General features: G+C 38.3%; 2 protein-coding genes across 3 annotated transcripts; one reads left to right on the top strand and one right to left on the bottom strand.

Annotated features, from left to right (window-relative positions):
- Positions 1-3,515: 3,515 nt before the first annotated feature.
- On the top strand, positions 3,516-5,541 carry LOC113277983 (CBL-interacting protein kinase 5-like). Its single transcript, XM_026526941.1, has one exon. It carries the CDS (start codon positions 3,901-3,903, stop codon positions 5,281-5,283), a length of 1,383 nt encoding a protein of 460 aa, XP_026382726.1. The 5' UTR covers positions 3,516-3,900; the 3' UTR covers positions 5,284-5,541.
- A 127-nt stretch (positions 5,542-5,668) lies between these two features.
- Positions 5,669-12,405, bottom strand: LOC113277970. 2 transcript variants are annotated; one of them, XR_003325253.1, is made up of 10 exons: positions 12,280-12,405; positions 12,146-12,186; positions 11,936-12,050; positions 10,246-11,669; positions 8,293-9,833; positions 8,030-8,160; positions 7,181-7,911; positions 6,848-6,960; positions 6,183-6,569; positions 5,669-6,086 (listed from the first exon to the last, which is right to left on the bottom strand). XR_003325253.1 is itself a non-coding variant. In XM_026526927.1 (9 exons), exons 2-9 carry the CDS (start codon positions 12,182-12,184, stop codon positions 6,278-6,280), a joined length of 4,386 nt encoding a protein of 1,461 aa, XP_026382712.1. In that variant the 5' UTR covers positions 12,185-12,186; positions 12,280-12,405; the 3' UTR covers positions 5,669-6,277. The 2 variants fall into 2 exon arrangements, 1 of the variants encoding a protein (XP_026382712.1); XM_026526927.1 differs by having other exon boundaries at positions 5,669-6,569.
- Positions 12,406-12,777: the final 372 nt, after the last annotated feature.

The following is a 12,777-nucleotide window of genomic DNA, read 5'->3' on the forward strand; positions in this document are numbered from 1 at the left end:
GAGTTTGAGTTTGAATTTTAATTTGTGAGAGAAATTATTTGAATGGATTTTCATTTTGAAATGGTTTTAAATTTAAAAGGGTAAAGATTAAGATTAAATTTTACAAGTGAGGATGCCTTACAACTTTTACCTAGTTTTGTCACGTAGGGATACATCCCAAATAATCCCAATAGGCCCTAAACTAGCCAGGATTTTGAAGTATGAGAATTGTACCTTATTTTAAGTTTGGTATATAATAATACTATCTCCGTTTTTGGAAAAGTGTTATTTTAATTTTTCAATTTGGTCTAATTTTAGGTTAAAATGAAAAAGTGAAAGTAACACTTTTTAAAAAATGGAGGGAGTATTAAACTTCAAATTGATTTCACAACATACTCCCTCCGCGCTCTATAATAGTAGGCTTCTTTAGTATTTAGTATTTACACAACATTTAAAAAATAATACTCCCTCCATTCTTTTTTAATAGGCCAGTTTCTATAAATAAAAGTTTCAAAAAAATAGGCCAGTTTCCTAATTGGGAAAGTCAAATGTTATTTTAATTTTTTGGGACCACTTTTCTCTTAACTTCTTTTGATGACAAGTGTCATGTGGACCACTTCACTTTACTTCTTTTGCTGACAAGTGTCATGGGGACCATTTCACTTCACTTCTTTTATTGACAAGTGTCATGAGGACCACTTTCAGTGATTAATTCTCTTAATTTCATTAAATTTTCTCAAAAAACAAAACTGGCCTATTAAAAAGAAACGGGGGAGTAAAATTTAGAAATGAAAGTGAAAGTATCACAAAATATTTAAAATTTAAAATATAATAAGATAACAAAAAAAAATAACAATAATAAATTATTAAAGGGATAACTTAAGTCTTTTTATAATTCTACGACAATCCTTACGGATATTCCCAAAATGGTTTAGCCGTAGCATCCCTTAATTAAAACGAATGCGCGATTGGGGATATTGAAACTAATTGGGAGATATAAATTACTTCCCCCAACCAATAGTGTTTGGTAAAGGGTGTTTTCTGGAGGCAAAAATACTAAAATATCTTTCCCTCAAAATAAAAATCAAAAAACTTAAAATCAAAAAAAGAATCATATCCCCCATTTTCATCTTCACTTTTTATTAATCTTTTTTAGAGTTAAGAGATTTGAAACCCAAATATTCCCCATTCCTTTCAAATTCTAAATTCTCCCCACTCCCTTTCAAATTCTCTTCTCCTTATCTGTCGGCTCCTCACTTTCGAAACGATTTTTTTTTCTTACATTCGGAAGTGATGAAGACCATGTCGGTAGTGATGAAGACCATGCCAGAAGTGATGAATACCATGCCGGTAGTGATGAAGACCATGTCGGAAATATTTTTTTTACATCGCCGGAAGTGAAGAAGACCATGCCGGAATTGACAACATACTATGCCGGAAAACGGTGCCGGCATGCTTGGTATCTAACATTCAATCGTAACTAAATGCCGGCATGCTCGATAGAAATATATCAATGTCGGTAGTCAAGTGAAAAAAATTTAAGTTTCCGGATACTTTACATCATGTGCCGGCAAAGAAATTTAAGCAACATACTATGCCGGAAAACGGTGCCGGCAGTAGACTGATTAAAACCAGAAAATAATCAAAACGGAAGGAGCTACGCCCCCCCGGACCCCTGTGTAGCGTTCTGGAAAAAAAAACTTTTGTGGCATAGTTTTTTGGTTGAATACTATGCCGTCTTGAATTTCAAAATAGGGGATAAGCTCGGTGCCGGCATGGACGTGGTATGAATACCATGCCGGTATGGCTGTTTCCGGCATTGTACTCATACCACGTCCATACTGACACCGAGCTTTTTCAGCTGCAAAAATGGTGGATTCGAAGAAAAAAAATCAAATTTTCAACCTCTTAGCAGCAATTCTCTCTTCACAATCATCCTCCATTTTCACCAAAAAAAGTTCCCTCTCAAATACTTTTTCCCTCCTTCTACTCTCACCTGACTCACCCAAATACAAATAAAAATACTTAAGATTTTTCCTAATTATAATTAATCACTAAACCTGATTAGCGAGGGGTAAATTAGGTATTAGGTAAAATACTTAGATAGGGGGTGATCCTGATTTGATATTTGGATCCCGTGTTTATCCTTTTCCTCTATCCCCCAATTAGTTTCAATATCCCCCAATCGCGCGTTCATTAAAATGAGTATCCCAATATTGATTTTAACTAAATTTCATGAAATTATCAGTTTATCTGTTTGAAATAAAATACTCTCTCCGTTCTTTTTTAATAGGCTGGTTTTGTTTTTAAAGAAATTTAAGGAAATTAAGAAAACTAATCATTGAAAGTGGTCCTCATGACACTTGTCAATAAAAGAAGTGAAGTGAAATGGTCCTCATGACACTTGTCAACAAAAAAAGTAAAGTAAAATGGTCAAAAGAAGTTAAGAGAAAAGTGGTCCCAAAAAATTAAAGTAACATTTGACTTTCCCAATTAGGAAACCGGCTTATTTTTTAAAAACATTTATTCATAGAAACCAACCTATTAAAAAAGAACGGAGGTAATACTAAATAGCAACCCTAAATACTCGGAATTGGTCCAACGTGCAAAAAAAACAAAAAACTTCTTGTACAGGCTGCTAGTTCATTTAGAAATGAATCCTATTTTATATTGGTGCATCGTTAGGGTGTGCTTTTTTTCTTCATCGTAGTTATTTGGGCACCAAAACATCCGGGAAGATTGGGCATTCAAACCCCACAAAAACTGTCCAGACCCAAAATGAGACCCCTGATTTTTTCGGAGGGACGGAACCTATTTTTGATGTGTCTGTGCAGTTTTTGGGTTGTTTAATTCTTTGGGTACAGCCTACATGACGTCCCAGCTAATAATTGGTGACTAACATTCTGATTCCGGATATATCTCTTTTACACATCTTACCAACTTCACATGCCTTTGTTTTTCAGTTCCCCCTAAAATTGGAGATAACGGTACCCCAAAAGTAATTTCCACCATTGCTTTCCACGAAAGAATAATAATAATGCATCAATTATTGTTGATTGGTAACATAAAGTAACTACAAAACCACTTAACAAATATCCATCGAACAGAATTCCATGAACCAATGCTATCCCCACACCTAATAGAAAAAGAGTGACTCAAAGGATGTGGCCAACACCCTATGGTTTGCGGTATCACTCCTTCGGTTACAAGGCAACATCAGGAAGGTGGGTGGGGTTGGAAGTCCCTTCCACCCCACCCGGAGAAATCCGAATTTTCTCCGATGAGTTCAGACGTGGTTTTAAGTTGGTTGTAGAAGCCACACGTAATCGGGTCCTCAACTTTCACAACCATTAATCAGATATGTTGCCAGATCACCACAAAATTCCGATGGTGATTTTAAGAACTGTTAGATTAGAAACCTTCACGGAGACAGTTTTTTCAAATCTGTCCGGAATCCATGTGTTTAGAAGCTCATCCCCTGCGTTAAAAGATTATAAGACCAAAACTAATGCCCCGACAGTGGTGAAGTGCATGGTTATGAATGAAGTGGTAAACTACACACCAAAGATTCCACTATTTTTAGGCCACATGATTCTCTCTATTACAAAGACCGAGTTAGTTTTCTGTTAGCAATTACAATTGAAATCCTCCTTACTTCTTGTTTTTCCATCTTCCTCTTTTCAGGAGAGGGATTTCATACACCAGAGCTGGCAATGAGGCAAAGGTCAAGTATTCATTTCTGATACTAATATTCTCCTCCCCCTCTGATTGATTTCTCTCCTCCTCCAAAAAAAACATAAGAAAGATGCAGCACTATGGAGGAGTTGTTCAATAGATTTAGATAAATCGGGTCTTCGGCGGGTTAACTAATCAAATTTCTTCTGCTTCAAGCGATATATATATACTTATATTGGTTCAACAATGGAGAAGAAAGCAGCAGGCAACATTTTGATGCACAAGTACGAGGTGGGACGAGTTCTTGGCCAGGGTACATTTGCAAAGGTGTACCATGGAAGAAATCTAAAAACGGGACAAAGCGTGGCGATTAAAACGATCGATAAAGAGAAGATATTAAGAGTAGGCATGATTGATCAGACCAAGAGAGAAATATCTGTGATGAGACTTGTTCGCCACCCGAATGTGGTTCAGCTCTACGAAGTCATGGCCAGCAAAACCAAAATCTATTTCGTGATCGAATACGTTAAAGGTGGCGAGCTCTTTGATAAGATTCTCAAAGGAGGAAAACTCAAAGAAGACGTTGCGAGAAAATATTTTCAGCAATTAGTGAGCGCCATTGATTTTTGTCACAGTCGTGGAGTTTACCATAGAGATCTTAAACCTGAGAACCTCTTGCTTGATGAGAATGAGAATTTGAAGATATCTGATTTTGGGTTAAGTGCTTTGTGGGATTCAAGAAGACAAGATGGTCTGCTTCATACTACTTGTGGAACACCGGCTTATGTTGCTCCAGAAGTGATACATAAGAAGGGATATGATGGAGCCAAAGCGGATATATGGTCATGTGGTGTCATTTTGTTTGTGCTGTTGGCAGGTTACTTGCCGTTTCAAGATTCAAATATAATGGAGATGTATAAAAAGATTAGGAAAGGAGAATTCAAGTGTCCGAATTGGTTTAAGCCCGAGGTACGCAAGCTTCTCTCGAAAATCCTTGATCCGAATGCGCACAGTAGAATCACTGTTGCAAAAATTATGGAGAATTCATGGTTCACTAAAGGGTTCAAGCCGGTTGAGAGCCACCTCGAAACTCCAAAACAAGACAGGGTTCCAAGCTTTGGAGACATAAATGAAGCATTTCGCCATGGTACAAGTAGCTGCGATGATGAGGAAAGTTCAGAAGAAAGACATAGTATGAAACCCACTTGTCTTAACGCGTTCGACATCATTTCTCTATCGGCTGGATTCAATTTATCACCCCTTTTTGAGAAGGACACTGATCAAAAGTCCGAGTCTCGGTTCACAACGACAAAATCAGCGTCGACAATTGTTTCAAAATTGGAGGAAAGAGCGGAGACGGACAGGTTCAAGGTGATGAAGAAAGATGGTGGAATGGTGAAGCTGGAAGGAAGCAAGTCAGGAAGGAAAGGACATCTTGCAATTGATGCAGAGATTTTCGAGGTCACTCCGTCGTTATTTTTTGTGGAGGTAAAGAAAACAGCAGGCGATACATTGGAATACCAGGAATTTTGTAACCAAGAGCTCAGACCTTGTCTCAAAGATATATTATGGATTCCGCAACCGCAAGGAGGCCCTCAGCAGCAGCCACAACCACCATTGCCTGTTTAGATTGTTGATTATTAATCCTCAAAGGCTCAGAGTAGAATTTATTTTTCTTAATATGGTTCATGCGCTTCTCTAACGGAGCTGCAACTCCTTTTTCCTTTTCGTATCGAAATGGAGCTGCAAGTCTCTGTAAATGGAAATGTTCATGAATTTCAAATATAATGGAGACGCATCATTGTTTTCCCAGTAAAAATGTTCATCAACTCCTATTTTCAGGATCTCTGGGTCTTCTTGTCAGATTTGTTCATTTTGCAATTTGGTGTAGTTTCACATTCTACAAAATCAAGATGCATCATCAAGTTGGAACAACTGTGCAGAACACATTGCCTTGCCTTCTACTCACTCCCCTCATAGCATTACTAACACAAGGCAAAATGACTGTCCAATATAGAAATTGCAAGAAAAGCTGCATTACAAAATTGGAACATGGCAGGAGTAGAGAAATAGCCCTCCCACTCTGTGTACAGAACTATATATACAGCTTCTTCAAAAGAATTGATCTACTTCAAGAGTTTGTAACCTAGCTTCAATAGAACATCCTAGTGTTTATGATCAAAACTCTCCCAACACTAACACATTACAAAACTATGGCGACAAATGAGCTTGTAACTCAAAGAAACTATACGAACCACTTAAAGTGGCTAACCTACTTCCAGCATTTAACAGATCCACTACTGTTTTCCCCCAATAGTCTCTGAAACAAGATGAGAAGCCATACCATTGTCGGCGGCTAAATACATCCGCAGCAGGTGAGACAGACACAGCCTTTTATCCTAAACCCAGAAGGCATCCTAGACATCCAAAACCTGTTAAATTTACCAGAAGAGAATCACAAAGCCAACTAAAGTGCCTTACAGCAGAAAATAGTTATGCCTATCCAGACTCCATCCAACAAATCTTACATATTTCAGAATCTTAAGCGCTTCAACAGCCGCCTTAGTAGAAGTCAGGGTTACGCCATATGATTGTCGGTTAGTTCTGGCAAACGCGAAGCATCTCACTCATGTACATTGGCAGACTTGAGGAGGCTAATGGGCAGGGACTTTTTCTCTTCGCTAAGGTTGGAAAACCAATTCCTTATAACATCGCTGTAACAGTTAGCAGGAAGTTCCTTACCCTGAATGATATCTTCAAATTCGATGGAGAGCAGACCAATCAAAGCATGTGTAGCGGCAAATTGAATGGGAAGACCACATTTTCTTTTAGAGTTCTGATCCAAAAAGGAAGATAACGTGCGTCTTACATCCTCTTCAACTCCTATCTGCTCACCACTATTGTGATCTCCAAGCCTGAGAATAGGACACAAAGTAAATTAGAATATATACCAACTAGACGCATAAGCAGTAAAAATTGTACTTGTTTCACAGAGAAGAATTTGTTAAAATTATGTATTAATCAACAAAAACACAAGTTCTTTTTTTATCAATATATCATGAGAAATGGCGAGATGAGATGACAATCTCAGCGAGGAATAACAACCAAAACAGTGCATGCAGCTGCTAACAACAAACACCTGATAATTGTTAACCAATCAGAAAGTAAGCTAAGCAAGACTAATCAAACGCACCTTCTCAGTTGACCAAGAAGAAGAAGAACAGCAGTTGTGAATTCCTCAGAGACACAGGAATCCAACATCTGAAGAAGTCGAGGGATAGTGTTGCTGCAAGTCCACTTCCAACTCTGATAAAGATAGAGAAAGGTTTGGGTCAGATATCAAATCATGCAATCAAGTATAAGCTGGAGATAAAATAAATAAATGAAGGAGAGAAATAAAATCACGATCTCAGAGAAGTGGCACGACTATCAGCAATCTATGACTGAGAAAGTGAAAAGGCCAACAGATAAAACCCTTGGAATTCCTGGATTATAAATCAAATAACAAGGAAGCTGATGCACATACCATATAGTGCGACACTAGTTCCACCAAAGAAAGATAGTCATTGGCGCTGTAGGAGATCCCGTTGACATCAGAATAAGATTCAAGGCACAGTTCATCCTCAGGGCATTGTTCACCTCTAAATGCACCAGAAGCATCAGAATTTGATAAGCCCCCTGAGAGATAGTAGCTATGAAGCTTTTTCAAAAGAAAAGACATAACTTTATCTACAGGAACTGCATCTTCTGAAAATATGCAATGTGCACATTGAGGAAATCGAGGTTGGCTTTCACTAGCCCTTTCATCACCTTTCTCCAGAAGTACAACTATAGATTTAATAACAGTCATCATCAAACTGTAGCCATCGGAGGTGAAGTACTGTTTCCCACATATAGAAGCGAAAACATGGAGTACCGTCAGAGAAAAGTGAGAATCAGATTTGTGCTTCTGAATAATATCATATGATACTTCACAAACGAAACCAACGTCGCCAATTGCTGCAGATATAGATGCCACACCAATGCTTACAATCACCAACTGCTCAATTGTAGCCGTATTAGAGGACACCCCAAGGTTTATGCCGTTTACAGAAAGCGTGACAACACTCCCAGAATCACGCGAGGCAAACTGTTCATGAGATAACTTGTTGTAAAGCAGCACTTCTCTATCTGTGAGGAAATCCTGAATGAGTCTGGGTACAGCGTCCATCTCCCATAACTCCAAAAGCATGTGCTTTGTCTCTGAGTCACACATTACTGCCAGAAGAAAATGTGCAATATTAATAAATTATGGAGACCAAACTGGAGACACCACAAACAAGAAAGAGAAAAAAAAATTGAATGAAGGAAAGAGGTGGATAAGATTGAGAAAAACCTGTTTGCATGTGTTCCATGAAAGAAGCCGAGCAAACAGAAAACTCTTCACTCAAGAAGTTTCTGTATTTCGTTGAGAGGATCAAAGAGAAGTTGTAAAGCAACAACGAAAAGAATGTGCAGGCTCTCTCCCTGAAATAAGAAAACCAGCAAGAAGAAAATTGATTAATCAATAGAACACCGTGATAGTCAAATTCAAAACGAGCAGAACTAATATTTTCTTAATGCACGAAAAGAGGGGAGAGATTGGTTAACATCACTTACTTGGGTAGAAGACCTTGTTCCATGGAAAGAGCAAACAGAATCTTGTCAACAACCCAGTCGGTCTTAGGAACCATTGACACCTTAGATATACAAGCTTCACTTGCAGAAATTATCCTTGAAATGCTGCTTTCAGCCTTGGTGTCTGGACAAACAATGTATTTTGAAATTATTTTGCATGTAGATCCACCATCACTTGCACATAGAACAGTAGACTCGGGAATGGACGTATGCTGTACCAGCGGAGTTTCGGCAGTTGACACCATGACTTGACAGGCAGAAGTCTCTCTCAACTCTGTAGCACTATGTAAGCCATCATTGTTCATCAATAGTGTCTTTGTTTTACACGAAGACACGTTAGGATGCATTAATGAGAGATCATGACTTTCAGAGTTTCTAGATTTCAATATGTCGGAATCAATTTCCATTCGAATGACATTTAAGCTGCAAGATGGCAAGACGTTCCCTACAGTTTTGTCCAATACACTGGACAAGCCTTGCTCTGGTGAACAGTTATCTTTTTCACATTCTTCGAAGTACCCCCAGTTGATTTCAGGCAGTGTAGGTGATTGAGGCCTTTCCATTGCCATTCTATATCTCTCCTCGTCAGCCGCATCATCCAAATCCAGCAATTTCATAAAATCCACACCGGCCAAGTTTTCAAACCAAGAAATATCATTTTCATTGGTCCTAATTGCATCAACTGATTCAGAGAACTGGTTCACATTTGAAAAGGCTTGGGTGCAGTCTTTTACAAACCCATGCATTTCGATTGCTTTATTCCCTATCTGCTGCACATCAGCCTGTTCCTCCAGCAGCTTTTTCTTTCTTTTGGTTCTGTGATTGTTGTCATATTGATCATCCTCTGATGTGGAAATCTGACATCTCCCATCTTCTGAGACAATGGACTTCGGTGCTGGAGCCAGATTGCTATTTAAGACTATCATATCATGTAGAGTGGAGAGTTTACCATCTATACTCTTCAGTAATTTATTATCATCACTCATAAACTTAATGGATTCCACTGTATCTCGAGACCTCTTCCTTTTCCTGCTACGTGAAGGAGACATGCCATCAATTTTGACATTATCATGCCCATTTTGACTTGTGATTTTATTTTCAGCCACAACTCCAAGATTCAATGTGGTAATCTTATCAGACACTATCGGAAACTCGGGTCCTTTGCTTTTGTTCTCCTCTGAAACTTTTGGCGATGTTGTCAAAGAAAAATCGCCTCTTCCCTGTGAGCCCACCAATGTTCTATCAGAAAAAGATGCGGTAGTGGAATATATGGCAGAGTTCTGTGACTTGTTTCTGGCAGAACCTTCCATCACAGATTCCAATTCAGAACTAATACCTGATAAAGGTTTGGTACAGCTGCCACCATACAATGCTAATGCTGCACCAACATGGTCACAGCCATCCTTGGTAGTGTGATGTGCTTTAAGAACCTCATTTTCGCCTTCACAACACATTTCACATGATTTCTTACCTGAAAGCTTACCCTTCAAGTTTGTATCTAGCACACACAATCGGTTGCTGATCTGCAATATAATATAACAAGGCATAAGTATCTTTAGTAAAGTAGGAATTTCATATGCCCATAGAAGAAAGAGAAAGAGAGCAACTTAGGTGAAATCGTTATGCAAGTAGGAATCATGCATTTAGACTAGAAAAAACAGCCAGCTAATAATAAACATGCAATCGATCAAATAATAATCATGCAAATGCAAGTAAGTTTTCTAAAGTAGGTGCCTACGACAAAGTTTACACTTGATAAAACTTCAAAGGTTCATCAGAAACCTGCATGATGTCTTCCAATTTTAAATGCTATCACTGCCACCTAAAAACAAGTAACATTTTCTGAAATCAGATTTGATATGAAACTATGAAAGAATTACTTTTTATCAGTCTACGCTATAACTATAAGTATCCAAAAGATTTGAAGATACCAACCTTTGCTGAAGCATCTATACCTTCGTCTCCATGAGAGAAACAGCCGTCTAGCAAATTAACTCGATGACAGAATTGGAAAAGATCCTGTTTTAAGCGGCAGATTTCTTGCTGTAGCAAATTATTTCGTTTTTTTTCAAATTTAGCCACCTTTTTAGTATGCTTTACATGCTTCTTTTCAAGCTCCAACTGTTTCTCTAAGAACACCACATTTGCATTCGCAGCCTCTGAGTTCACATTTTCCACTTCTCTAGCAGACACGAATTCCACCTTCTGCAATTGCTGATTTTTCAGCCTCTCCTCCAACTGCTCAGTTTCATGCTGTCTATCCGACTCTTCAGGACGGACCTTCTCCAAGTTCTCAGTGTACATGATATCCTGCACCTTCCTTTCCAATTCTTCACTCCTCTTTTTTTCCTCCTCCAACTTCCTAGACAATTGATCTGACCTATTTTTTTCATTCAATAGCTTCTTTCTCTCTTCTTCAGCAGACCTCTTCTGTAGTTCTGCTTTTGCCATTTCGGAATCTGCTCTTTTCTTCTCCACATTTGCCTTGTTTTTCTCAGCTTCTAGCTTTCTCTGTGCTTCTTCATTCTTTGATCTCTCTGTAGCGAGTTTTATTCTGGCTTCACTAGCCTCGGATTGCAAGGCTTCCAAAGTGGTCTTAAGTTCCTCAGCTCGATTTCTTTCCATATCAACCTTCTTTTTTTCTCCATCAATCAAACTCTTTTCAGCTTCCAGTAACTTGAGTGATTCCAGAGCTTTTTTCTTTTCTGTCTCGGCTTTCTTTTTTTTAGAGTCTCCTCTCTTCTTCTCTTTGGCCAGTAGTTCCTTAAGACGATTTATCTCAGCAACCTTGTCGGAGACCTGCTTTTGAATCAAATCTTTATCAATCAGCTGTTTTTCTCCATCCAATTTACTCTTTTCAGCTTCCAGTAACTTGAGAGCTTCTAGAGCTTTTCTCTTTTCTGCCTCAGCTTTCTTTTCTTCAACGTCACCTCTCTTCTTTTCCTTCGCCAGTAGCTCCTTGAGACGATTTATTTCAGCTACCCCATCAGAAACCTGCTTCTGGATCAGATCATTATCAACCAGCTGTTTTCCTCCATCCAATTTACTTGTTTCAGCTTTCAATAGCTTCAATGCTTCTGCAGCTTTCTTCTTCTCAGCTTCTGCCTTCTTTTTTTCAGCATCTCCCCTCTTCTTTTCTTTCTCAAGAAGCTCCTTGAGACGTTTAATTTCTGCTTCCCCTTCTGTAACCTGGGACTGAAGCAACTCTTCATCCAGACCTCTTGAAAACGCAGTTTCCTGTAAGGATGTAATCTCTGATTTCAACTGCAGGATCTCATTCTCTAACTCTACTCTAACACCAGATTCTTTAACTTTTGCCTGCTTCTCTGCCTCGACTCGTGCTCGCTCTTCCTCTAATGCTGTCAATGAAAACCAGCACATCAAAAAAATTATTCACTAAAACAAAAAGTTGCATAAACTTAATCCCAAACAATTAGGTTATTCAAATACATTTCAAAAGCAAATGCATTCCCCATGATTCACAGAACAAGTCTGCAACAAATAAGAATTGGGGAAAATGACTGTTATCTAGGTATCTACGGAAAAATTTGATTCCTACACCAACAAATTGTTCCAATTTTGAAATCAATCAAATAAAAAATTAAAATCAGATTCCAGTACTAACCTTTAGAGATACTAAGATTCTCAGCCTGAATCTTATTGATATGAGCATTGAGAAGCTTCACGGCTTCTCGAAGAGCATTCCTTTTCGCTACGACCTCCGTGTATTGAAATTTCCACTGATTCACACACAGAAAAAAAAAAGAGTTAGTGGAGATTCAATCAAAATCATAGATACACAGAAAAGTCACAAGGTTGAGTTGAGAAACCATACCACAGAACAACAAGGATTGACTACTGGTTCTTCCGCCATTGCTAAAAATAGAAACAAGAAATGATTAGGGTTTCGTTAAGATTATTATTTAGGGTTCGAAGTAGAATAAGAGTATTTAGGGGCGAGATGTGTACGAGTTAGGGAAGGTTAAGGTAGTCCTCCTGTAGTAGATTAATCCGCCATTAATTCACGAAATCTGGAGCTCTTCTTTTTGTTTTCGAGAGAGAGAGAGCGAAATTAAAACCCCTTTTAAGAAAAACCCTATAATTTCGAAGTGGTCTCTATAAGGCGGTGTGCGAGGAAAGAAGGTGACGGAACTTCCCAAATAGGCTTGGGTTGATTTCTAAACATGGGTGAACAACACTCTCGGTATGTTATGGATGGGTGACGTTTAATAAGGGTTTTTATGACTAGTTTTGAAAAGAAAAAGATAAAGTTCCGTAGCGGAGTTGGAATGCATACAGCGCGTTTCGGTACCAGAAGCAGAAATGCTTCTTCAAAAGCAGAAATCAGAAGCAGAAATCGTAAGTAAAAATATTTTACTTCATAAAATGTCAATTTTTTTGCTTCAAGAATTTTGTTTTAAATTTTTACGTCCAAACTAATTTTTTGATATTTTGACTTTTGAAAAT

Source organism: Papaver somniferum, chromosome 1, assembly GCF_003573695.1.
Source record: "Papaver somniferum cultivar HN1 chromosome 1, ASM357369v1, whole genome shotgun sequence".
In the NCBI taxonomy this organism is placed as follows: domain Eukaryota; kingdom Viridiplantae; phylum Streptophyta; class Magnoliopsida; order Ranunculales; family Papaveraceae; genus Papaver; species Papaver somniferum.

Bases quoted from the DNA above. Each gene is read 5' to 3' on its own strand.
- LOC113277970 (XM_026526927.1), bottom strand. From the start codon at position 12,184: ATGGCGGAAGAACCAGTAGTCAATCCTTGTTGTTCTGTG. The intron at 12,051-12,145 runs GTATGGTTTCTC...TGTGTGAATCAG, and splicing joins TCAATCCTTGTTGTTCTGTG to TGGAAATTTCAATACACGGA. The intron at 8,161-8,292 runs GTAAGTGATGTT...TTCTTATTTCAG, and splicing joins GAACAAGGTCTTCTACCCAA to GGAGAGAGCCTGCACATTCT.
- LOC113277983 (XM_026526941.1), top strand. From the start codon at position 3,901: ATGGAGAAGAAAGCAGCAGGCAACATTTTGATGCACAAGTACGAGGTG.